The sequence below is a fragment of the Lissotriton helveticus genome, chromosome 7 (genome assembly GCF_964261635.1).
Source record: "Lissotriton helveticus chromosome 7, aLisHel1.1, whole genome shotgun sequence".
In the NCBI taxonomy this organism is placed as follows: domain Eukaryota; kingdom Metazoa; phylum Chordata; class Amphibia; order Caudata; family Salamandridae; genus Lissotriton; species Lissotriton helveticus.
Genome location: NC_136068.1, coordinates 937,084,191 through 937,110,346, shown reverse-complemented (window position 1 = coordinate 937,110,346; position 26,156 = coordinate 937,084,191). Strand labels below are relative to the sequence as shown.

Here is a 26,156-nt window from a genome sequence, read left to right as displayed (position 1 = left end):
TTTCTCACATGGAAAGTGGCTTTTCTCGTAGCGATCACATCGCTAAGGAGAGTTAGTGAGCTGCAAGCCCTCACTATCCAGGAGCCTTTCATACAGATTCATGCTAATAGGGTGGTGCTACGTACCAACCCTAAATTTATGCCTAAGGTGGTGTCCCAGTTCCACATTAACCAAACAATAGAACTGCCAGTATTCTTCCCAAATCCAGATTCAGTGGCAGACAGAGCACTGCACACACTAGATGTTAAGAGAGCTCTCCTGTATTACATAGACAGGACAAAAGATTTCAGGAAAACTAAACAACTGTTTGTTGCCTTCTCTCCACAGCACAAAGGCAACCCCATTTCCAAATCAGGTATAGCCAGATGGATTGTTAAGTGCATACAAATCTGTTATCAAAAAGCTAAACGCACATTAAAAGTTCCCCCACGTGCGCATTCAACAACCAAGTTAGGGGCATCCATGGCTTTCGTAAGTAACATTCCTCTAGAGGATATATGTAGAGCAGCCACATGGACCACCATACATACATTCACCAAACACTACTGCATGGATGTACACTCCAAACAGCAAGCTGCTGTAGGACAGGCTGTCCTCAGAACTCTTTTTCAGACTGCTGCAGCTGGCACGGCCAACCGCCGCTAGGAGGAAACTGCTATACATTCTATGCATAAGATGTGAATTCAGCAGCCCACATGCCTCGAACGGAATATGCTACTTACCAGTATGCATCTGTTCTTGGCATGTAGGGCTGCTGATAATCACATCGCCCTCCCTCCTCCCCGGTGCCTGTCGCAGCTGTAGCACTCAAAATTAATTTCTGGCATGGACATCACTTACTGTATACTACTCCATCCTTGCCACAATGGCGAAAAACAATCTGAGGATGGAAGGGATGCCCATGCGCACTGTAGTCCAGGGGAGGAGCCACCTATATCGTGATACTTCGAAGACTCTTCCAGGACAACAAGGTGCAATCATCCGGACCCAACACTAGGCGGCGATCTATGCATAAGATGTGAATATCAGCAGCCCTACATGCCAAGAACAGATGCATACTGGTAAGTAGCATATTCCTTACACAGCGTTCCCCACTCCCCCCATTCCCAATGATTCATTCCCCTCCCTTCCTCAAAAAGCCATCTCCCCCTCCCTTCTCCATTTTGACTTGGCCAGCGCGGACCAGATCAGCAACCTCATCTCATCTACTAGATCAGGGTCGTCACTAGACCCTTGTCCTCCCTCTATTCTCAAGTAAATACCAGATGTAATCACTCCCCCTCTTATGGAAATCTGTAATACCATTTTTAGCTCCGGAATATTCCCCCCAGCCTGGAAACAAGCAGTGATAAAGCCATTATTAAAGAAACCATCCTTGGACCCCACTGCCTCCGTTAATTACCACCCTATAGCATGTCTCCCTTTTCCTGCTAAGATAGTGGAAAAACTTATGAATAGGCAGTTATCTGACTACATTGAGAGTAATCACTTACTAGACGACACCCAGTTTGGCTTCAGGCAGGGCCACGGGACAGAAACGGCCTTGATAAAAGCAATCGACGAAATTAGGGTAATTATGGACCAGGGCAGATCAGCAGTACTCATATTGTTGGACCTATCCGCGGCTTTCGACACAGTCGATCACTCCATTCTGATCGACCGTGTCGCATCTCTTGGCATCAACCATCTTGCAAAGGACCTCCTGGCGTTATTCCTATCTGACCGCACGCAAACTGTCAAAATGGGTACTTACTACTCTCCCATTTTTGCGCTTCCCTGTGGGGTGCCGCAGGGTTCCTCGCTAAGTCCCACGTTATTCAATATCTACGTTTTGGCGAGGGTAATCAAATCATACGGACTGAGCTTAACCACCTACGCCGACGATACCCAGCTGGTCCTAGCGGTTCACAAAAATGGAGCAGAAGTAGCCTCAAGATTCCAGGAGGTGTTGCTAGCCACCAGCTCGTGGATGACCAATAACTGTTTAAAGTTAAACTCGGATAAAACCGAGGTCATGACGTTTGGAAATCAATCTCCCGTCTGGTCGTCCATCTGGTGGCCCAAAGATCTGGGCCCTCCACCACAACCTGTCCCCAAGGTTAGGAACCTGGGAGTGATGGTTGATGACAAACTCCTTTTCAACCACCACATAAATAATGTGGTATCCTCCTCCTTCTACCTCTTAAAGAAAATCAAACAATTGATTCCCTATATTCCATCTTCATCGAGCAAAACCCTTGTCACGACCTTGATTTTTTCGAAAATCGACTACTGCAACGCACTCCTTCTTAATGCCCAAGAGAAGGTACTGAATAAACTCCAGTCGGTGCAGAACGCTGCAGTTAGGGTACTACTCGGGATTCCCAAATTTAAATCAATCGCTAACGCCATTCGCCATCTCCATTGGCTTAGGGTCCGAAACCGGATCAAGTTCAAGGCCCTTTGCATCGCCTAAAAGGCCATCCACAACTCAGGGCCTCAGTTTCTGGTGGATGCCTTCCGCATTTACACCCCCAGAAGAACACTTCGCTCTTCTACGGCCCTTCGTCTTCCTGTCCCTCGGACAAAAACATCATCTTGGGGAGACAGACGTTTTCTTGTGGCCACCGCCAAATTATGGAACTCTCTTCCCATCTCTATCAGAAGCTCCCCCACTCTCCTAATCTTTAGGAAACAACTAAAGACCTGGTTATTTAATCAGTAGGGTCCTCGTTGTTGTTAGGCTGGTTACTGTCCTATGCGCCGAGTCACCCTAGGGTATTTGTGCGCAATACAAATTTCCCAAACATAAACATCTAAGAAGAGGAGCAACTTCACTGATTACACTCCAAAAGAGCATTGTCTGTCTGCCTTGACAGCACAAAAGAGTTCCGGATGGATGACCAACTCTTTGTGGGGTATGACAGATCGAAGAAGGGAAAGGCTGTGCAGAAATGGACCATCTCCCAATGGATCATGCTCTGCGTTAAAATCTGCTACGCGTTGACTAAGAAGCAACCCCTGACGGTTTGCATGCTTATTCCACAAGAGCCAAGGCTGAGACTACTGCACACAGAGTCCTGGTCCTGGACATCTGTCAGGCGGCAACGTGAGCTTCCTTGCACACGTTCACAAAACACTACTGCCTGGACAGTCAGGTCCATTGGGATGGACACTTTGCCTGTTCCGTCCTGCAGGAGTAAAACTGAATAGTCACCAAATCACATGTGTCGATTCGAGCGTTGTCTAATAAGATAGCATTGGCCATAATATATACGCTACAGAAAATATAGCTTCCAGGTGGATCATGTTTTAATTACTTTTGTTAATAAAAATATTATTTCTCCTTCAAGATGTTCTACAGGGCTGAGGACTGATATTGAGTTTGAGTGTTGTTTACGGTGTCATGCTGCATTTGAAGTTCTAACGCATACCATCTCATACCATCTCCTTGCTATTCCTGTTGAGTTAAATGCGTAAGGAGACAAATGTGGCTATCCAATTAATGTGCAGTCGCATTGTTGATCTTGGAACATCAGTTTTAACCGGCAGCATCGATACAGGATAGTACTGACTGTCGTAGATGGCAAGAAAAGGCTCCAGACTCATTAGGGCGAACTGTTACTATATGTTGTAAATGAGTGTGGTATAAGATTTACTAGTATGCACAGATTTTACTTCAATATGTATGTAAATACTGTATTATTTTGATGTTTAGAGGGCTTTAATAAAAGCTTTGGCAGTCATAAATCTATGTACTACTGTTAAGAAGGCACTGGTCTCACCAAGGGAGGTATTGATGTTGGAGAAGTCTTACCACCGAGCAACCTTAAATAATCACGTATAGTGATCGTCCCCATAATACAAATAATATAAACACATTTGAAAAAATGTGAGAAAAAGATGAAAAAGAACTGAAACCTGACTGCTAATGCTCTGGTACTCAACCACGACCGAGCACCCTGAAATCTCTGGACAACAGAGGGTCAAGGATAGTGCTTTACAGTAGAAGTGGTTCAATTCAGGAGCTACATCTTTAAAAGGAATTCCTTTTTGGCCGGCAGGAGGTCATTAATATTAATGTGGAGCTCTGCCGAAAAGGACTTTTTTTCTGTCTGATTGTTTACTTTAAAGCTAACTGATGACATCAACTTATGAAAACAGGGTTCGATATAATACATCATTGGAGGGATGGGATTAGCTCAGTAGTTTTGCTGAGTGTTAGGCTCCCTGCCCACATACTTATTTTACAATATTGTTAGGAATTACTGCCCGGAATACAAAGAAATATCTAGCTAATGTAGTTGTAACCTCTGAGTTAGCATCTCAAACTGACTTGCAATGTCAGAAGCAACATGTAACAAGTGCCCGGCCACCACTGAAGTATTGCCGAGGTCAGCATACATGAGATTGTTTCAAAGATTCACAGTTTCCCAGTAACCCACACTCAGTGCCAGCACCTGCTCGTGTTACTTTCCAATCCTGGTGTATTACCTTCTGCAGCGACAGGAGTACTAATCAATGTGGCTGGGGGCCAGGGAGGCGTTAAAATGTCTTCAACCGCTTGCTTGTTGACAGACCTGACAAATGGAAGTGCCTACCACCCTTCTACAGCACTAGAAATGTCAGTGTGGCAGGTGGTTTACGGTAGTGGAGGCATCTCTGTGTCTAGCTGTAATAGCCTCCAAAAACAATAATGGGCCTTGGCTCTCACTCAGCAAGGCCGAGCCAAATGTCTATAGAACAACACAAATGCCAATGCTGAGACTGACTCCAAACACTATTTATACATGACTGTGTCATTCAAAGACTCATACAGAGAGGAAGAAGCCGCTTAACATGCGCGTCCTGTCCTGTATGCATGGGCAGCTGTGCCTCCGTAGGACCAACGGCTGCCCCCAGCTGTTTACCGCGTCCGCTGTGCATTGCCTCTAAATCGCTCGATAACAGGTAACTTGATACTTCCTCTGAAAATCCATCAATTGTTCATTTCTCAGTAGACGACACAGTCACACACAGAATTTGATCATTGGATCATGATGACTAAAGAAAGTTGTTGGTCCTGAGGAGAACCCCGTAATCGCCTGGGTTCGAAACGCGTCGACCGACCCGGTCCCGGGTCATATATAAATTAACATTGTAAATAGGAAGGCAACTGTCTCCATAGTAGGCTGAAAGATGTTACAAAAATTGTAAAAAATTGTATTTTGATGTCCAATTTTCTTCCGGTTTTATCATTGACACTGGGACCATTGTGTGCTGAATGAATGTGGTTAGTTTGAATGCTGAATGAATGTTTGCTGGCCAAACGTATGGGTAAAGTGAAGGTGTGTGAGGTTGTTATTGGTTGAAGTGTATATATTTATGTAAGAAATTACATTGTTTGCAAAAATAAATGAAGACAAAATAAATACAATGAAATTGGATGGTTGCAATTTCTAAAGCAGATTTTCATGTTATGTTCATGAAATCATGTATAAATAGTGTTAGGAGTCATTCTCAGCATTGGCATTTGTGTTGTTCTATAGCTGTAATAGCCAGCATTGAAGATGTAAGTAATGACCAATAAAGGAGAGAAGTACAGCGGCTGGTTATCTCTTCGGAACCCTTAGCTCGCCATCATGCATCTTGCAGCAGGGGTTCCAACACGTTTATAATCTGCAGCCAGGTGCTTTGAACGGCCCATGTGGGTCTGCAAGTGGTAGGTAGTGGGAGAGCTTTGTCAAGAACATATACATGCTTTCTTACAGAATTACTGCTTTTAACCAAGATGTGTTTGACTACTGCATAAAGAATCCTAAATATGCATTTCTAACTTATTTAGTTTTTTCCTCTTTCATTTTCTCTCCTCTGCTTTCATTCATGTTTTCTCCCACGCCTCATCCATTAAAAACTATGATGTTCTTTTCTTTGCTCTTGCTTGTTTCTTCATGTTCTTCCTTAAATCTTTTCAATTTCTCGCTCGCGTTGCTTATGTTCAACCACTCCATTGTTTTGTGATTCCTTTACACCTCCCTCCTAATTCTTAGCTACTTTTTCCTTTCATGCTCACCATTTTCAGGTGTCCCGGGAGCAGAACCTTCAGCTTTTCCTGCAGGACACCACACTCTTCTCTCCAACACCAGCTCAACAGTTCCAACCTTCAGGGACTGACAAGGTATGTCTACATGGCAGGATCCGAGAAATAGTGTTTTTTTAAATTAGTTGTTTTTAGGTCTATGTGTTAAAGACTAATACACCCAGGGCGTGGTCAGGTTGGATCAGAAAGAGGGAGCACTTTACCCTATCCTATGCAAATCACTACAAAGTCACTTAATCCACCTTTATTTTTTGCTCTGTTTTAAAACCTTTACATTTCTTCCATTGTAGGTGTGTCACCTGGAGAAACTGTCCAGCAGCCGGAATGAAGAGAGTGGTCTGGATAAAGAAGCTCGGCGATGGGCAACTCGAGCTGCCCGGGATTACAAGATGAAAGCGCATGGGGAGCGGGTAGGTGCTGGCAGAACTCTGGGGACAGGGAGATGCTGGCTGAACTCTAGTAGCCATTTGCTGAACTCTGGAAGCAACTATGTGCCAGCTGAACTCAGAGAGGAGGCATGGCAGAGCTCTGGGAGCAAGTACACATGGATGGTTCTGGAGGTGCAGCCAGACTGCCTCCAGGGTTGTCTGGTGTAGTCTTATGTGTACTCTATAGAAATGAGGTTTTATTTCCTCAGATGTGGTTTCATAATTGTCAAGCTGATGGAGCATTTTAGCCTCCTGTGGATATGCTGATCAAAAAAAGAAGCCCCTTCTGTGCATATTGCAAGTGGTAGATTTAGTTGTTGACTGCACTGTTAAAACCCAGATTTACAAATCCTACCTCCTTCACTTTAGGAATAATACCATGAGAGTTTAAATCCAGTAAAAAAGCAAATGAGTCACTGATTGTGAAGGATGAGCAGCTATATTACTTGGTGCCACCGCTGCATCACCGCTAAGGCGCAGTTAGGGGTAGGCATAGGGTGCACTTCTACATCTGTGCTGCCAGTGCTGTATCTCTTCTTTTGATACAGGCCTGTCAAAAGCATTGTTCACTCATTAGTTTGGGTAAAAGAGGCCACTTTCTGATCTGTTTATTCAGCAAGAGAAATGGTCCTGAGTACAACATTTGATTTGTCCATGCACAGAGTTTGGTATGAGTCAAGAAGTGCTTGGGACTTGCGATTGCTAGCTCAGGATTAATGGCACTGGCTAACAATGAAAAGCTCTTATGGCATGGAATAGAGAGCGTCTAGACATTGAAGAGCACGATCTGCTTCTCATTTGTGCAGAAAGGGCATGGAAAAGGGACTTGAGATCGTGGGGCCTAGATTGGCTTCTGCGGAGCCTTTGTTATGAATGGTCACGTAATTCCGGTGTGGCGGGTAAGGGTAGTTACTGGCCACTCTGAAATTATGAGATCCACTGAAATGCTTTAGATATGTTTTAACTGGAGATATCAGGAACTGGAAGCAGCTAGAATCTCTGGTGATAAGTCTAGTCCAAAATGAGGAATTTCAGAATCTGATACACAATTACAGATTCCCCATGTCATTTCTTATTTCTAAGTGCACACCTGGGGTCCCACTCTTAAGGGGCTGGATTTTCTACTGCCCGGTAGTTACTAGTAGGAACAGTATCTGTAATATTGAGGGCGGAAAGTATTGCAGTTTCCTGGGCCACTTGTAATGAGGGCCTGAGTAGCATATGTCTGACTATATAGAAGGCTAGGCGGTCAGTAGTAGAAAAATGTGCATAAGGTGGGGGTTGTGAAGTCATGGAGAATGGCTGGGCTGAAACTGACTAGCAAAATGTGCTCCTTCCTGTTTCTTTATAGATTCTGCAGAGGCTGGAAGCCAGAAGGCTGCAGGCTCCCGAAGAAGAGATTTCCAGCATGGAGCAGAGGATGGAAGAAGTACGAGAAAGTATTAGGAAGGCTGAGGTAGGTCTTATTTTATTTTTATTTCTTTCCCCTCCCTCCTTACTTCTTCCGTCTAACTCTTCACTTTGATGTCATGGAAAAGTCTTAAGTCGATAGGTCTCCAACCAGTGCTATGTTGCAGGGTGTTCTGCTTTTGTTGTCTTTTCTTCCCAAGTAGATATATCTGCCGAAAGGGTGGGCTCTGCTTGAGCGCAGATCCGCTCCACACCGATCATTAGCTTGATTAACAAGTTGGGGCAAATAAACTGTGCATAGAGTGCATATATAATCATAGGCTGTCTCTGGATGGTGGCTAAATGAACATGTATCATGGTTGTCTTTCGTTTCGGCTGAATGACAAAATGCTACATTGATAGCGTAAGTAAACAACCTGCCCAACTTGGAAAATGGAGCAGACAATTTGTAAAAATAATCAGTCCATTTGTGACCTAGAAACGTCTCTCGTTTTCTTCTGATACCGCTTCTAGCCAAGATTTATCGGAGATTCCACAAGTTCCTTCTATCCTTCTGACTCTGTTACAGACCTGCTCTCTTGAGGCTGCGTAAGGCATCCCTCTGGAAATATAGATATTGTTGCAAACAGCAGCTATTCATTTGCAGATGAAGGTTCCATCTAGTACTCTGCATTCAGTAGTTTATCTTGGAAGTCACAGACAAAGTCCAAGGACAAGTAGTGCATAAGGACAAAAATTGGAAGCATGACTCATCACTGACTCGCCCTTGCCACGACGGGGAGAAGCCATGCAGTGTACACTCCAAGGCATCAACGCTGATACGATTTTAAACTCCAAGCCAAATCCACTGCTGGTTTTGGCATGCCCCTAGTTCTCTGGGCCATCATCCACACCGCAGCAGATAGAGGTCTACAGGAGGGACATGCTGCAACTGACCAGAATTATTCCCACTCCATCTGGAGTGTCTTCTGAACCTATGGAGCCCTATCCTTGAGGAGTTCACATCCTTAGCCATTGACACAAGTACTAAAGAAGGCTAGAAGCCTTGTTTGGGTCTGAATCTGATGCCATTCGGGGGCTTAAAAATGTCTCACATGACAAAGATGACAATGAGGAGGTAGATAACTTACTCACCCCTCAATATACAGATGCTGACCTTCATCTAGATTTGCAGAATGCCAGTGGACTTGACACTTCCTCTGATACAAACCCGGACTCAGACTACAGGAGATAGACATGGTGCATTCATATACATTTTGAGAGCAGGGCTGGACACTACGCAGTGTGTTGCCTGTGCCATGGGAAAGAGTTTGGTTATCTGGCAACATGCATAGATGTGTGCCACATAATTATTTGAGGATGTGCAGGCATCCCTGATTGGTATGCCATTCGATGGCTTCAGAATTATCTGTGAAAATACTGATTCCACATCGGAATGCATGACAGATAGCTTTGTTAGCGGTACAAAAGGGGATGGGCTGGGTATGCTCAGACGTGAGTCCCAGGTTCTCCACACCACTGGAGTCAAGCTATCCAGGCTGATGAAGGCTGATAGCCAGAAACCGGTCCTTGGATGCTTGATTCCGGTCTGGGAAAGACATGGCTTGGTAGTTCGGACTGGACTGTTCCCATGAGGCACAGGGTCAGAGCTGATTTGCATATAGCCAGTGTCTAACCCAGGGTGGTGTGGAGTGCCAAAAAACGATGGATTTAGGCCCAGATCTTTGTACTGGGGTGAATGTATGACATTGTTCTACATTCGGTCCATTAACTGTGTTTTTTGCAGATAGCTTTGTTAGGGCATGTTATCTGGGTCTGACCCCTACAGTTCCCCATTTTCACAAGTTGTACTGCTTGGTCTCATCTATCACCAGAGACAGCCTTCACCACCTGTGCAATAGCCATCTCAGCTATTTTGTGGCTCAAGGGAGCATGGTGGAGGCAGAGGTAGAGCATGCCGCCATGAACACCAATCACCCTTGCCACAACTATGGCTAAGCTACTTTGATTTCTCCAACTGTAGTCAAACTCAACTAGTAGAGGGTTCAGGGTTAATCTTTCCTTACCTGAAAGTCATGTCTTAACATCAGATCGAGGTATGTCGCAGATTGTTTTAGAAAGGTCATGTCCTACCCTTCACATCCAGCGGTTTTCACTCACATTTCAACAGATTATGCCACCATCCTTCTGCAGGAGGTTCAATCACTTTTGGCCATAGGGGCCTTAGAGAGAGTCTCGGGGAGGTGAAAGGTGAGGGATGTTACTCCCGCTAATTCTTTGTCCCCTAAAGGGATGAAGGGCTCAGACCAATTGTAGATCTTTGCCTCTGAACTCCTTATTGAGGAGAAATTCAAGATGTTTACTTTGGCCTGGGTCCTTTATCCCTGGACGTGGGGCATTGAATGGTGTCCTTGAACTTGCAGGATGTTTTTTTTCATGTGGCCAGTCTGCAGTCCCACAGGGGTTGCCTTCAGTTCATGTTGGGCTGGGGCATTTCCAATTTGCCATTCTACCCTTCAGCCTCACCGCTTTACTTCAGGTGTTTAGGATGGTGAAGGCAATGGTCGCGGCCCACCTTCGTAGGTCCCCCCTGCCGCGCCCTGCCCTGTCCCACTGCACTTACCTGAGCTGGCCGCCACTGCATGCATGCTGTGAATGAGTATGTGCTTGTGATTGGAAGGTGTATGTGTGCGTGCTTGTGAATGTATGGGCATGAGTGGTTGTGCATGTATATGTGTGAGTATGTGTGTTTGTGTGTGACCTGCCTGCTCCCAGCCTGCTAAAATTACCAAGGACAGCCCGGACCCTTTGGTGGTGGCAGCAGAACTCCAGTCTTCTCACGGCAAGCCATTCTCCATAACTCATCCAGAGTTCACAGTAGTAATGGATACATTGTCTATGGGCTAAGGTGACCCTCTGGGAGCAGACAAGATTGGGCCCTTTATTCCTTTTGAAGCTCCAGGCCATTCAATTGGCTCTGAAGGCCTTCCTCCCATTCATCAAGATGAAGCCAGTTCAGGTCTTGATGAACAATATGAAGCCCATGTGGTATTACATAAAGAAGAGCTCTGTGGGGTTGTGCAGTCTATGTCCAGAGGTACTGCACCTTTGGAAATGGATAGACCTTGGGGGTATCTCCTCAGGGACCATTCATTTGGCAGGCTCAGTGAGCGCGAAGGTGGATAATCTTATAAGACGAGAGCTGATGGGCCACGAATGGCTTCTTCTTCTGGAGGTGGCTCAAAGCATCCTTGCCAGTGGACCATATTTTGTTTGGAACTTTTTGCCACCACAAAGAACATGTACTGTCAAGATTACTGAGCACTGCAGTTCCCACTAGGATGCTCCCTGGGAGGCACATTCTGATTGCAGTGGGGTGTAAGTCTCCTATACACCTTCTCCCGGCTATCCCTCCTGCCCCAAGTGCTAAAGAAGACCAGGAATAACTAGTCTCAGATCATGTTGATGGCCACAAATTGTGCCAGGAGAGTGTGGTACCCCAATCTGTTGAGCTTGAGTATTTGCTTACCGATCCCTCTTACTCTTCAGGAAGACTGCCTGTCTCAGCAACAGGGCAAGGTCCAGCACCCAAATTTCCACAACTTGCATCTCCTCAAGTGAATATTAAATAATGACATCTAAGCAGTTTTTACTTACCTGATGAAGTACTATGTTATTCTTTTGTCTAGACACCCATCTACTAAATCTGTTTATTCTGGTCATTGGATAAAATCCCATGGCTTGATGTGGAGAACTTCAAATTTACACTCTTCAGGCCAAGTTGTCTGATGCTTTGCTGTTTGAGCTATCTCTGACCCAGCTTTTTTTTGCAGGGGGCGCAGTTAAAAGTTAAGAGAGTCTTGACAGGGGGGTGTTCAGCAACCATAGAGCCACAGAGCGGGAGTGTCAGCATGGTGGAGAGGTAGTGTTACCCTTCTCTACCATTGAGTTGCTCGTGGCGCAGGGTGTTAGTGGTCTATTGTCCAGACCTTCCACGCTTCAAATGGCAGCAGGAATGCAGGCTCGTAGCGGACTGTAATGATAGTGAGCATGATCGTGAAAGGTACCTCGCTCTTCTCCTCCACTACCATTTTTAATCATTGGATTTTTAATCAGTTTTAAGCAGTTTGTTTCATTCGTTGTTAAATAAAACCATAGGCCTGAGGCAGTTGAGAGGGTGATACATGAGACGTTAAACTTACTTGGGAGCAAAAGCGCCGCTGGAAGCACTGAGTCTTGGCAGGGGGGTGTTCAGCAACCATAGAGCCATAGAGCGGGAGAGTCAGCATGGTGGAGAGGTAGTGTTTCCTCTCTCTTCCACTGAGTTGCTCGTGGCGCAGGGGGCTAGCGTTCTAGTGTCCAGACCTTGAATGCTTCAAATGGCAGCAGGAAGGCTCACCGGGTGCTCCGAAGGCGCCCCATATGCAAGCCTGTCTGCGCCTGACAGGGATCAGGTTCCAGGAACCCTGCCCAAACAGCGAAAATCTACTATTCGAGAGATAATTTTCTATGGCAGTAAATCAGGTACCATGTAGGGACAGGGGAGGACTTATAGTTTGTCATATTGATAAACAACAGTTATGTAAGTGTTGTAACTATTCAATAAACCCTGGGGGGGACAGTAATTCTGAGGGACCAAAGAATACAATTGAGAAGACCTCCTTCACCCTGGGCCTCATCAATAGTCGCTTGCTCCACAAGTACATAGTGCAAATTCGTATGCTGCTGGAGGAGGGTAGCTTTGACGTATTATTTGTCACGGAGACCTGGCTCAATGACAATTCGGAACCAGATAGTGTGACTCAGCCACCGGGATTCCCTATGCACACACTTAATCGAATTAGAAAGGTGGGAGGAGGATTAGCGATCGTGATCAAGGAGGAGTTCAAATGTGCCTTTCAGCAACTCTCTGTTCCTGACTGCGAGTCAATTTACCATCACCTTCTCACCAACCCACACTTTTTTCAGGGCTGTTTATTTACAGGCCCCCTGGTGCGGAAGCTAAACTTTTAAAGTCGTTTATAGAAACAGTCTCCAACCTCCTGATGAAGAAAGCCCACATTACCATCTTAGGGTATCTGAACCTGCACTTTGGTGATCATAGTAGCCAAAATGTTGTGAGGTTGGAGCAGGAACTAGTGAGTCTGGAACTCTCTCAGCTTATAAAATCAGCCACTCACTCCAAAGGGCATATACTTGATCCAGTCAGTACGAATTACCCTAAAATATTAATACGCCTTCAGACCCTGGTACCTGGGTCAGATCATTATCTAATTACTATCATCTTGGGGAAGAGGGGGACCGAAATGACTTATTCTCCACCCACTAAGTTGGTCTCGGTACCCCAATTGAGAAACTGGGCCAAACTGAGATCTGAAATCTGGGTGGAAGCTTTCCAATCTTCAGGCTTTAGTGCTGCAGGATACATTGACAATGTTTATGCTAACTGGGGAACGGTGGGTCCTCCGCGCAATGGAGGAAGCCGTTCCCTTTACGAATTCTAATCCAACTAACCGGGCCAAAAAGTCCCCGTGGTTCAATGACCAGCAAGTATCACTGAAGAAAGGTTGCAAAAAATTGGAAAGGGACTGAAGAAAGACCTTTGACCCCCTACTTAAAGAGAAATATAGATAGGTGATTAGAAGCTACCACATGAAAAGCAAAGAGGCTCAAGCAGTGTTCTTCAAAGAAAATCACACAGGCGCACAATTCCTCTAAAGAGTTGTTTAGAGTGGTAAAATCCCTAACCACGATCAATCACTACACCCCTTACCACCAAGCCTCAAAAGAGAAATGTAACGCTCTAGCCACTTATTTTCACAAAAGGTTTCAGATATCTACAGCTCCCTACAGGGGAAATCAACTTAGTATGACCCGGCCTTTTCAGAATCAGGTCAGTAGGAGGCCGTAACTCCTGTCCTATCCTTCTTCCCAGATCTGGACATCGACACAGTTCAAATGATTTTTAAAGAGATTAGATCAGGCTCCCCTTCAGATCTGGCTCCTCCACACATCCTTGCAAAGGACATGGAGGTCCTCCTGCCTTCAATAGTTGATATGCTAAATCATTCCCTTCAGACAGGTAGAGTCACTGCTGCATGGAAGCAAGCAATAGTTAAACCGCTGTTAAAGAAACTGAATTTGGATGTAGCTTTCTCAGAGAATTTTTGTCCAATATCATTGCTCCCATTTAATAGTACAATCTTGGAGAAGCATGTTCATAAATGTTGTCACAATTCTTGGAAGATCATCTCCGGTTACTCCCCACAGAGATGGAATTCTGTCCACAGCACCGAATCGGCTCTACTAGTGGTAACTGAAGTATTAAAGATGACTCTTGATCAGGGTGGATCTTCTGCAATACTTCTGCAAGATCTAAGTGCAGCATTTGATACGATGGATTATGAATTGCTGGCACATAGACTAAGTGAAACAGGCATCTAGGGCAAAGCATTGGAATGGCTAAAATCCTTCCTGGAGGAGAGGTTCTTTCAAATCAAGGAGGCCAACTTCTTGTCGGATAGAAAGCCTCTGACATGCGGCGTACCACTAAGCCCCACCTTGTTTAACATTTATATGCAGCGGTTAGCAGATATAGTACAGGAACATGGGATCGCCGTTACTTCTTATGCTGACGACACCCAGTTGGTGGTGTCATTGGACTCCAGGACCAATGGGGAGTCATGTCAGCTGGCCCCTTGTCAGGAACAAGTAGTTAAATGGATGACAGGGAGCTGTATGAAATTAAACGTCGACAAGACCGACATGATGGTCCTTGGTAATGTAGGGATACCTAGGCCACTAGTAAGCTGGCCTTGCTGTTTAGGGACTGCCCCAACCCCAAAGACGGTCATTAAGAATCTTGGCTTTTGGTTGGATCAGGAGCTGACAATGGAGGCCCAAGCACGGAAAGTGGCAGGCACATGCTTTGGGCTATTAGGAATGCTCCGCAAGATCCTCGTGCTTATCCCTGCACAGCTAAGGAAATTGGTCATACATTCCTAGGTCACCTCATGGCTGGACTACTGGACTTCGCTCTTTTTAGGCTTGCCTAAATATGTTATTAGGAAGTTACAGGTAGTCCAGAATGCAGCGGTCAGACTCCTGTGTCAAATCCCCATAAAAAGGATCAGCTTTGGTTCACCCTGGAAACTTATATTGTCTTCCAATTAAAGCGAGAATTAGGTGTAAAGCACTTTGCCTAACCCATAGAGCTATAAACAACAAAGGGCCCAGCAAGATTAGGAATCTGGTGTGCCTACATCTTCCCAACAGATGTTTGAGCTCAGGATCTGAGCGCCTGCTAAAAACCACCAGAATAAAAACGGCCAGATGAGGAGAGGGGAGTTTTTTTCCACCTGGTGCCTAAGCTGAGGAACTCACTCCCGCAGAAGATTAGATTCACATCCTCAGGGGCAACATTCAGAAAGAAACTGAAAACATGGTTATTTACCGAGGTCAACTAATTGCCTGTTCTCCCGCTGTCATTTCATTAGTCCATTGCTTAGCACTAGTAAGCCTTTTAGTAGCCATTTTTCTATCCACCACATCCCTCTAAGGAGGAGGAGAGGTTTCTCTAGTTGGACTCAAAAGAAGGTTTTCAGCTTTTACACTGAGGGGATGAAAAAGTACTGAGTCAATGACCAGCTTTTCGTGGGCTTTGCCGGTGCTAAGAATGGGAATGTTGTGAAGAAAATAACTTTGTCCAGGTGGATCTTCTCTGCATAAAACATGCTATGCCCTGGTCAAGAAGAAACCACCAGGCGACCTGTGTGCTAATTCCATAAAAGCAACAGCTACCACAATGGTATTGGTGAGTGTTGCTATTCGGTTGTCCGTGCAATTGTTCACCAGACACTACTCCCTCAACAGTCAAATCTGCAGAGAGGGCTATTTTGTTTGCACAATTCTGCAGGACTTCTATTGCTGTGAGTCCACTCTTCAGACCATCCACCTTTGGGAGGTACTGTTTGGTACCTATTCTAAATATGTGGAATCTATGGGTAGAAATGTCCATCAGACGAACATGTTATTTATCTTACACTCTTTCTGGTGGATACTCTGCTTAATCGCAGATTCCACATTGCCCTCCCTCCTCCCCGTTCTGTGGCATGGACTCCAATGGTTTTAATATTGTGCCAAGTGAGATTTGACAAAGTACCAGCTTCAATTGGTAATGGATTATCTGGATCTGGGGGCAAGGTAGAGTTAAGAATATAATTGTCTGCTCTTGGGGGGTGTGCTTATATGCGGCTCCCTCCCGGAGATGATGCCAGACTGCCACTGAGTCCGATGGAGACACCTGCATGTATGGGTAGCAATTTATATGAAAAAAAAGAGACCCAGTCTATCACCTGTGGATATTAAAGGGGTGAGGAAGCTGCAGTTTGAGTATCCACAAGAAGGATTTCTTTTCATGACTCGTACATGCGTTTGTCATGATACATGTGTGCATAAATATCATCACACATTTTTCAACAGCATCGACAATGAAGCACTTTTTTCTTTTGCTGATGGCGAACAGCATTGCAAAAAACATTACCAAAGCCAATATGTCTGAGACTGGTTGGCTTTGCCAATGCTTGTTGTATTTGCTTTGGCACTGTGATAGATTTGCAGTGGCTGTCCATGAAAGGGACAGGGGTGCATTGATACAAATAGGTCCACTGTAAATGGGAAATGAGGGGACCATGCAGTGGGGAATGGCACCATTGTCTGCTCCCTGATGCTGGCAGCTTCCTCTTAAGAAATGGTTAATGGCTGTCTTTGGCAAGGGTTATCACAAACTTTTGATACGCTTATTTGCGAGTAGCAACGAAAATGCCATCTCATTTTCCTTGTGACTTGTGAGGACTCTCCATGTGATTGATTGACTTCACTATAGTACATTGTGTTTTGGGATTTTATGTTAACAGAGCATGCCACTTTGAGCAGTGTAAACTTTGCAGTATAAAAAAATATTTTTTAATTCATTTGGCCATGGATCTTTTAAAATGTTATTCCATTTTTTAAGGGTGACTTTTCATCTTGGCTGACTTTTTAAAATATTTTTTTCTTCTATGATTGAATAAGGCTCCTACAAAATAAATGTAAGATTAAAATAAGAGCTATGCGACAGAGTTCATTAATATATTCATTATCAAGTATATATGTGACAGTAAATAGTTTGTAAGAAAGCTAAGCATGGAGCCCAGAAAAGAAGCCACTTTAGTTTTCCATCTCTTGCCATTTTGCCTGATTTTGCAATGATTGGTAGACATAGCTGAAGGTGATGGGACAAATGCTCGTAAATAGTCTAACCACTGGCAATCCCTTGGTGTAGCACTCCATACCATTGTTTTCCACCCACTGTACCACTCTGGATTGAAGTCTTGATTTAGGATTCTGCAGATGGATGGAGGAAGGACAGACAGGGTGGCACGGAACTTTGCTGCTTTACTCAGCCTGCCAAATGTAGAGATGTGTGCCAGCCCCGTGTTCATCTTAATACACTGGCTAGAACTGCCATCATGGCGGTTTCTGTCTGTGTAGGAATAGTCTGACAGACAGCTAAGCCAAACTTTTCCAAAACAAAATTCCAGAACAGGAGTTTGCTTTTGAAAAAATATAATATAATTAATGCCCCCCACAACATAATAGTTTTCTTTGATTTTATCATTTTCATTTTCCTTTTTTGTTTACTGTCCTTCACTGCCCGGACATACCTGGTGTTGAGGGATAGTAAAAAAGCCATATGAGTCTATCACTGTCCACTGTAAATAGGGCAGAAAGTCAGATGGCTTACGTCTGATGGCACCTACTGTGTCTGTTTTTTTTTTTTTTGTAAAAACAATTTTTATTGGCAGTCAAGTTCGAAAATAGTTCAGTACAATGGATAAAACAATGCAGTAATAACCGACATTTTAGGATAACATTGCATTTCTGACAGGATGCCTTTTATATATAACAATCCCCCAAACCGTTCCCTCCCTGTGTCCCACCCCCCTAGTCAGTGTGCCGTTGTCCTCTCTCTCAAGCAGCTGTGAACCAACAGTGAGTCACCTCCCTGATAAGAACAATAGTAAAAGGTAAGTAGTGCATATCAATGGGGGATCCGATCTCTCAGAACCTCTGTCTTTACTTGTTGTTATTGTGTGCCTCGTTGGAAGTGGGGTACCCCTTAAGATAATATCCCTACGGTGTCGCTACTCCCTCATCCTCGCTCCGTTCGCTCTCAGGCAACTGGAGCGCAATCACTAGGGCCTCCCACGCTCTAGCCACCTCTAAGGCCTTGTCATTGTCTAGGCGCCTGGCCTGTTGCAGCCGCAACGCGCTCTCCGATTTCGCCCATTGCACCAGAGTGGTCTTCCAACGCAAGTAACAAATGGGGGTGGGGTCGCACACTACTCACACACCGGCAACCCCAGTACACGGCCTATCCCTGCTGATGAGGGGTAATACCCCGAAACACGTGTCCTGGGATGGCGAAGACAGCGAAGATAGCAGAAGATCGAAAGATGATGCATCGTGAACACTTTACTACATTGACCAGAGTCCTTAGGGGCGACACCGCCGGTGTGTGAGTAGTGTGCGACCCCACCCCCATTTGTAAGTTCCAACGCAAGTAGCTGGGTCCCAGGCTAGATTTCCAGTGCATGGTGATCTCTCGTTTGGCCAGTATCAAGCCCAAATCGTAAAACTTACTGGTAACGCGAGTACGGGGGGTGTGAGGGAACCATAACAATAAGCAAGCGCCCATATCCGCGTCTATCTGCCGGTCCGTGACAGCATTCAGGCAGGCCATCACTGCTTCCCAGTAACCAGTTAGCTCACCACAGGACCAAAACATGTGTGCGAAGTCCGCTTCCGCTGTCCCGCATCTAGGACAGAGCGAAGATGCACCTTCAAAATATTGCGAGATCTTAACTGGCGTTAGGTATGCTCGTGTAGGGTGAAAAACTGGATCAACTGGAACCTGGCTTCCTAGTGCCCTTCCCCGCCTGCCGCAATAGCTGTGGCCACGTCGACTCAGGGATCGGTCGCCCGATATCACCTTCCCACTTGGCTGTCAGCCCATCCAGGGGTTGCAGGGCTTCAGTCGACAGCCTCCGGTAAAGGCAGGTGACGGCCTTGCAAGTACCAGCTGCCATGACCACATATTGACAGCACTCTGATGTCGGTGGTTCGGTGAGCCCTCTCTTCCAGTGTCTCCGAATACAGGCCACCAGCGAGGCGTGCAGCAGATAGTCACCTCTTGGGAGGTCGTAAGCGTCTCGCAGCTCTTGGAATGTGAGCAGCGATCCATCTTTGTAAAGATCACCGAGCATTTGCAAACCAAGCTCCTCCCAGGTCGCCAGCGCAGACCAGTCGCCTCCGTGCGGAAAGGCCGTGCACATCCCTAGCGGGATCTCAGGGGCATATGGGCGAGTGGTGCCGGAGCGCCTATGGCAACGAAGCCAACAGCTACGAATTGTACGTTCCTCCAGTGTGAGCTGGGTAAGGTCCAGTTTCTGGCCCAGGATTATAAAGGAGATGACATGTCTTGGAAATAGTCTGCCCACTACCCCCTCTGGACCCCGGAATTCTAAAGCCACTGCCTGGATAAGCCACTGCAGCTGCACCGCCAAGTAATACCATTAGAAATCCAGGACCGCAAGTCCCCCGTCTGCCCTGGGGCGCATCAACGTGGCCAGCGCAACGCACCGTCTACCCGACCCCCAGATGAACCCGGAGATTAGTGAGTGGAGTCTGTTAAAAACCGACGCCGGGATCCAGATCGGCAGAGTGCGAAACAGATATAATAAACGGGGAAGTGCAACCATTTTCAGTAACGCCACTCGTCCCGCGACCGATAGCGGCAGTGTCCGCCAGAATCCCATGCAGCTTTGCAGATTCCGGATCGCTCTGTCGATGTTACCCTCCAGGAGGGCCAACGATGAATGATAGATGTGCGTACCTAGATAAGGGAGGCAATGGTATTCCCATCGCAGTTCGCCCTCCGGGTGGGAGTCATCCGTCCCTGGTGCCAGCGGGAACAGGCAAGATTTCCCCCAGTTGACTCTCAGTCCTGAAAGGTGGCCAAAATCCGAGAGCAAGCGCTCGGCCCCACGCAGGGAGTCGTCAGTGTCTGCTAAAAACAGCAAACAGTCATCTGCATAGAGAGAGGTGTAATGGGTGTCGCCTCTCAGTGGGAGGCCTTCATACGCTCGGCCCATACGGGCGTGAGAGGCCAGGGGCTCTATAGCGAGCGCGAATAGTAGAGGGGACAAGGAGCATCCCTGTCGAGTCCCCTGTCGAGTCCCCTGTCCAACCCTGTATGGGGCAGAGATGGTGGCACCCGTCTTGACTCAGGCAGTGGCCGCGGCATAAAGCAAGGCAGTCCACTTCACAAATCGTTCACCCAGTCCAAAGGCCTCCAGTACCCGGAGCAGGTATGGCCACTCAACGCTGTCAAATGCTTTCTCGATGTCAATCGAAAGGACAGCGGCACCCGGGAGGCCAGCAACATTGCCCCCCATGACCCGAAGCAGCCGACGCACACAGGTGGCGGTGGTGCGCTGGGGAATAAAGCCCGCCTGGTCTGAGTGCACCAAAGCGCGCATGTGGGCCAGAAGCCGCGTTGCGAGGACCTTGCTCAGAATCTTATAGTCCGTTTTGAGCATGGATAGTGGGCGGTAGGCCGAGCGGGAGCCAGCATCACCACCACGCTTCAGTAAGGGTACCACCAAAGCCTCGCGAGTAGTCGCATGTAAGACCCCGGTGTCCCAGTCCTCCCGGTAAACCGCCTGTAATCGCGGTATCAGCACATCCGCGTAGGCTGCGTAAAATTCAATCGGTAGCCCATCTGTGCCAGGGATCTTGCGGCGAGCCATGTCTTTAATGGCCACACGGATCTCTCCTTCAGAGATATCCCCGCCCAAGCGGTCCGCGTGTTCCGGGTCGAGCCGGGGAAGCCGTGCCGCTAATAGGAACTCATCTAGCTCCACAGGCGCACGTGGCATCTCGCTCCTATAAAGGTGTGCATAATATGTCAAGAATTGATCGTTGCTCTCCGATTGAGTATAAACCATGTGTCCCTCCGGGGTGGCCAAAGCTACAATCGGAGTGCCTCGGGTCCCAGGATTGGCCAGCCAGGCCAGCAGCGAGCCCACCTTGTCTCGTTCAGCATGAGCTCTAACAAGAAACTCCTTATAGTCAAAGCAGCACAGTTTCTCCATCGCTGACGCCACTTCCTCCCGCGCGGCCGAAACCGCTCCGTGAGCCTCAGGAGTCATGTGACTACGTCGTTCCTCCTCGCGTAAGCGATCCTCGCTTTGCGCGACATCCTGCAGGAGGGTCTTACGGACTCCCGCGGTAGCCGAAATACAGACGCCCCGAACTACCGCCTTAAAGGCGTCCCACTCTAGCGCCCTACTTGAAGCTGTGCCCACATTAGCATCGAAATAGCCTTCCACCCCAATGCGTACATCAGCCTTAAATGCCGCATCCTCCAACGCCAATGGGTTTAACCGACACGTCGGGATAGCTTGGCGTTGCCGCGTCCATTGGACCACTACCAAGCAAGGGTTATGATCGGATATCGTTTTAGCCAGGTATTCGCTGTGGCGGACCAAGCACTGAGCATCCGGCGAGCAGAGAATGCTGTCAAGGCGAACATGCAGAGCGTGTGGGGGGGAGTAAAAGGAAAAATCCCTCTTCGTAGGGTGTTGAGTTCGCCATGCATCAACCAGGCCCCAGCTACTTTGCCACTCTCCCCTACTCTTCGCTAGCCTGTGAGCTGCCGCCTGCGCCAGTTATGGGTGAGATCTATCTAATTCCACATCCAATACAGAGTTAAAATCCCCCTCTAGTAGGACCGTATTGGCTAGGACTGTCGCCAGTTTCCCGGACAATCGCGCAAAAAAGGCAGGCTGTTCCACATTTGGGGCGTTGACGCTGCAGAGTGTCACGTCCCTCCCATCCAGGCGGCCCTGTACAGCCACAAACCTCCCCTCAGGATCGATCACTGTCACCAAGGGTTGGAAGGGAACCCCCGCCCGCACCCAAATCAAAACTCCCCTTGCAAAGGCCGAGTATACAGTGTAAAACAGCTGTCCCCGCCACCTGCGCTGCAGAGCCCGCCCCTCTGTTTGGTCAATGTGGGTTTCCTGCAGGAAGGCTACCTGAATCCCCCTACGTACAAGATAGGCATGCACCTTGTGACGTTTCAGCATGGAATTCAGTCCCCGCACATTCCAGGTCACACACTTCAGCACAGGTAAGGTCCCCATTCACAATAGCAAGTACAGTTCTGAATAAAGAAAAAATCTTAGGCACACTGACAACACCCCAAAACCAGAACCCCAAGACCACCCAACAGTCCCGCGTCCCACCCATCCCCAGAATAGGCCCCAAACTGTAGAAACCCATCCAAAAGTCAAAATCCCAAGAAAAACAGTCTCTGGTAACTACCAGAGTCTCACAATAGGTGTGAGATAGGGGGGAGGCTTGTCGCTATTTCCAACAGACCACGAGCTACATACGCCTCCCGACCGGCCCTCCCCTGTGTGTCCTAGGTGCCCCACATCCCCACCCCGTCGACGGCAGGAGCCACAAAATGCGCAAGGCAGCCGCCCAACAACAGTTCCCTGCCCGCCCGGGTTACATGTCTCCACCCCAAACACAAATCAGGAACACAGCAGCATATAAAATACCACTTCGGGAGGGGGGCATTAAGATCATTCGTCTAGTAAGTCATCTGCAGTTCCAGGTGTGACATGGGGCGGCCCGGGGCCGCCACCGCCCGACTCCTCCGATACCGCCTCCTCAGATCCCCCACGGGAGCCCGACTCCATCGCCGACGTCGATCCCACTGTCTTGGAAATGGTAGAGACCGCCCGGAGGGCCTCTTTGCATACCAGCTCAGTCTGTGAGACGGAGGGTGTCCGAGCATTCGGTGGTCGTCTCCTGGGTCTCCTGTTCGGCCTAGGTCTCGGTGCTGCCCCCCGCGGCTCCCCAGATGTCAGATGAGCATCCACACCGGTCCTGTATAATTCCAGCCAGTCCCATACCTCGTCAGGAGAATTGTAGAAGGAGGATTTACCTTCCATCATGATCCGCAGGCAGGCTGGGAACAAGAGAGAGTAACGGATACCCTCCTCCCGAAGAGCCTTCTTGACTGCCAGAAAGGTTGAGCGCTGCCTCTGAACCTCAAGAGAATAGTCCGGGTAGATGGAAACCTGGGCATTGTCCACCTTATAGGGCCCCAGTGCCCGCGCCTTTTGCAGAATAAGATCACGGTCCCTGTAGTGCAGCAAGCGCGCCACCACCGGCCGAGGAGGCCGACCCTCAGCCGGGGGCCGGACCGGCACACGGTGGGCGCGCTCCAGAGTGTAGAACAGCGTCAAACCCTCCGGGACCACCACGTCACGCAGCCAGGTCTCCAGATAGCCCAACATGTCTGCCCCGTCAATTTTTTCAGGCAGGCCAACCACGCGTATATTATTGCGGCGGTTGCGTCCCTCTGCATCCTCCGCCCTCTGTTCCAGCAGGTGCACCCGTTGTTGCAGCTCCCCCAGCGAAGCCTCAGATGCCTTGGCCGTGCGTTCCAGTGCGTCCATCCGAATCTCGGCCTGCTTGACCCGGTCTGCTAGTTTGCCATGGTCCGCCCGCAGGAGCCCCAAACTCGTGGATACCTGACCGATGTCATGGTGCAAGGCCTCTCTGGTGTCGGCGATGGCCTTCAAGATCTGCTCCAGTTGGTCCTGCGGTAGGCCCGTCGTCGATCCATTGTCCATTGTGGAGTCCTGACTGCTCGCCGTTCCCCCAACAGCGTCCGGAGGAGGCTTCAGGCGCTTCCCCATGGTGGCAGCCGGTCTCTGTTCTCCCCGACAGCAGGTGCAGGGCGTCCTCCCAATCAGATCCGCCGAGGGTGCACGCTGCGCTGGCGGGCCAGCACACAAGCCCGCAAGCCCAAGGGACACTCCCCGTGTCGCGCACGTGTCGGCGCCGAGGGTCTCCAAGTCCAGCACCCCACTTCCAGCACCGGGCCGACGTGCCCTGCAGCCCAGGACAGATGCCGCGAGGAGGCCCCAAGGACGAGCCGCCCCTCCGGTTCGGGCAGCAGTGCACCTGGTAGGCGGCAGTCAGTGCGCCCTCCGTGGTGTGGTGGCGTCAGTGGTGGGCGGCCCCGGTCCCGGCCATGGGAAGGTCGATGGTATGCACGCCAGGAGAGAGCCGCCCCCCGGGTTCAGGCCTCGCTATGTTCTTAGGCCCCCAGTTCGGGCCTCAGCTCCCCACGCCAGCAGCAGCCGGTAGGGCACCACAGGATCAGGCCGCTTCGGGGGCCCGGAGTGCTGACCCTTCAGGCCTCCCGCCGTCGGCAGGGCACTCCGGCTCCGCAGGACAAGTATCCAGTGCTAGCAAAGCACTCTCTGCGAGGTACTGCAGGATCGGGCCCGCCCCGATCCCGCGTTCAGCGCCCAGCAGGCCCCCGCAGCCACAGGAGACTTCCAGCCCTCTCACCTGCGGGCGCTTCCGATCAAATCCCGCCGCTGCTCCACTTCGAGACGGCCCATCCACCGCCGCCGCTGACCGGCCGTGAATCCGCGGCTCCGACTTCCATGGCAGCCGGCAGCGGCCAGCCCCCACCGCAGGTGGGCCTCCTGCGTAATCGACGCCGGGGATGCAGCAGGGTGCACAGGCCACAAAAAGATGGCCGGCGCTGTCCGCGAGATCTCGGGTGCGGCGCGCCCCCACACCGCCGTCGGGTCGACCTCTCCGCCCCCGATCAGGCCTCACTGTCCGCATGTGGGGATGCGGTTAAATCCAGGGCCGTAGGGTCATCAGGATAAGGGATAGCAGGATTATCGGGGAAGGCCGCCTCGGAGCTCAGAGCTCACTCGTCCATTTTCTTCGGCGGCCAAGCCACCCTGTGTCTGGTTTTTGTAGGAGGTTTCACACTGACAAAGTAAATTGGCGTAAAACTTGCAGTCCGCCTGACTCAAAAGTGGGCATGCCGACTTTGAGTTTAGTAGACAGGGTACTCTTTCACAGTTGCAATGAAGTATCTGCCCGACAATCTCTTAATCAGCGATAGAGGTGCCCCTTACACGAACCCGTATTGACCCTGCTCCTCATGGGACCAGTTCATCCCTAACTTTGGTCACCTTCCACATTCACCCTGCCACCCACTGCTTTTTTAATTGGAAATTTGAGATTCACACACCTCGAATCGCACCGTCTAAGCTAGGCCCCTATCAATGGTGACATTTGTTCTTATCAAAGTTTGAGTGAGTTGTGTTTATCGTGACCCGAGAGTACCAGGACTCGGGATCCACATCCTATGTTATCAGCAAGAAACCAAAGTAACCAAAGCTGGTCAGGATTCAATCTTTACAAAGCACAGTTGGGTTTTTCCAGTGCCTCCCATAAACTAATGCGCACAGAGATTGAGCAATTACCCAAGGTTTATACAGCTTGTTCAAATTGATAAGATAGGAAACCCCATCTCTTGGTTAAACAACTGATAACTTTTGAGAATTGTTAAACCTTCTCTGGTTTGCTGCTCACCTAAATATGACTTGCTGTTGTTATCACCTTATGCAGCTGAGTAAGGTAAAGGCCGACGCTCGAGTAGCGCTGCTGCGCCAGGCACGCGTGGACGTCGACATCTGGCTGGCTGGGGCAATGGTGCAAGCCAATGAGGAGCTGGAGCAGGAGAGGCGGATGAGCGAGGCGCGAATGTCCAACGGAGATGTGTCGCCCATGGTAAGCACCTATATTTTATTTGTATTTTTTCAACAGTTGTTACTATTGTAGGACGTGATTCAGTAGAAATTGGATGGGGGAAGGCTGAAGCATGTCAGTAGATGGTGATGGTGGAGGCCAGAGTCTAGATGACCCTGCTGGAAGGACCCTACAATGCTGCACACTTCCAATGGCAACAGTTAACTGATGCACTTTTACTGTGTTTGGAACTGGTAGCAGTCTTGTTTTTATTTTGCTTTATCAGTAGAAGGATAGTATTGATTGCATACTAGGCAGGGGGATATGCGTGTTGTTTCTCAGAAGAAGAGTTATGAAAAAAGTCGAAATTCTAATCAACCTTTAAGTGGCGACGGAGTAAAAAACGTTGCTTGCCCAATGCTTCATCTCTTCCAATCACCAATAATAAGCATTCTAGAATGTTTGTTTATGTTTTTTGATAATATCAGCAAGGTTTTGAGATATACTGTGACATTGTTCACCATATGACTCCTTTAAGTGAGGAAGGAGCCACCACCTGCGAGCTACGGTACATA

General features: G+C 48.4%; 1 protein-coding gene across 1 annotated transcript in view; it reads left to right on the top strand.

Annotated features, from left to right (window-relative positions):
* FCHSD1 (FCH and double SH3 domains 1) overlaps nucleotides 1–26,156 on the top strand; it is a 316,141-nt gene that overhangs the window by 219,311 nt on the left and 70,674 nt on the right. Inside the window, exons 10-13 of the mRNA XM_078653503.1 lie at nucleotides 6,041–6,136; nucleotides 6,349–6,468; nucleotides 7,838–7,942; nucleotides 25,462–25,623. Of these exons, the coding sequence (XP_078509629.1) occupies nucleotides 6,041–6,136; nucleotides 6,349–6,468; nucleotides 7,838–7,942; nucleotides 25,462–25,623 (483 nt within the window). The remainder of the gene's footprint in view (nucleotides 1–6,040; nucleotides 6,137–6,348; nucleotides 6,469–7,837; nucleotides 7,943–25,461; nucleotides 25,624–26,156) is intronic.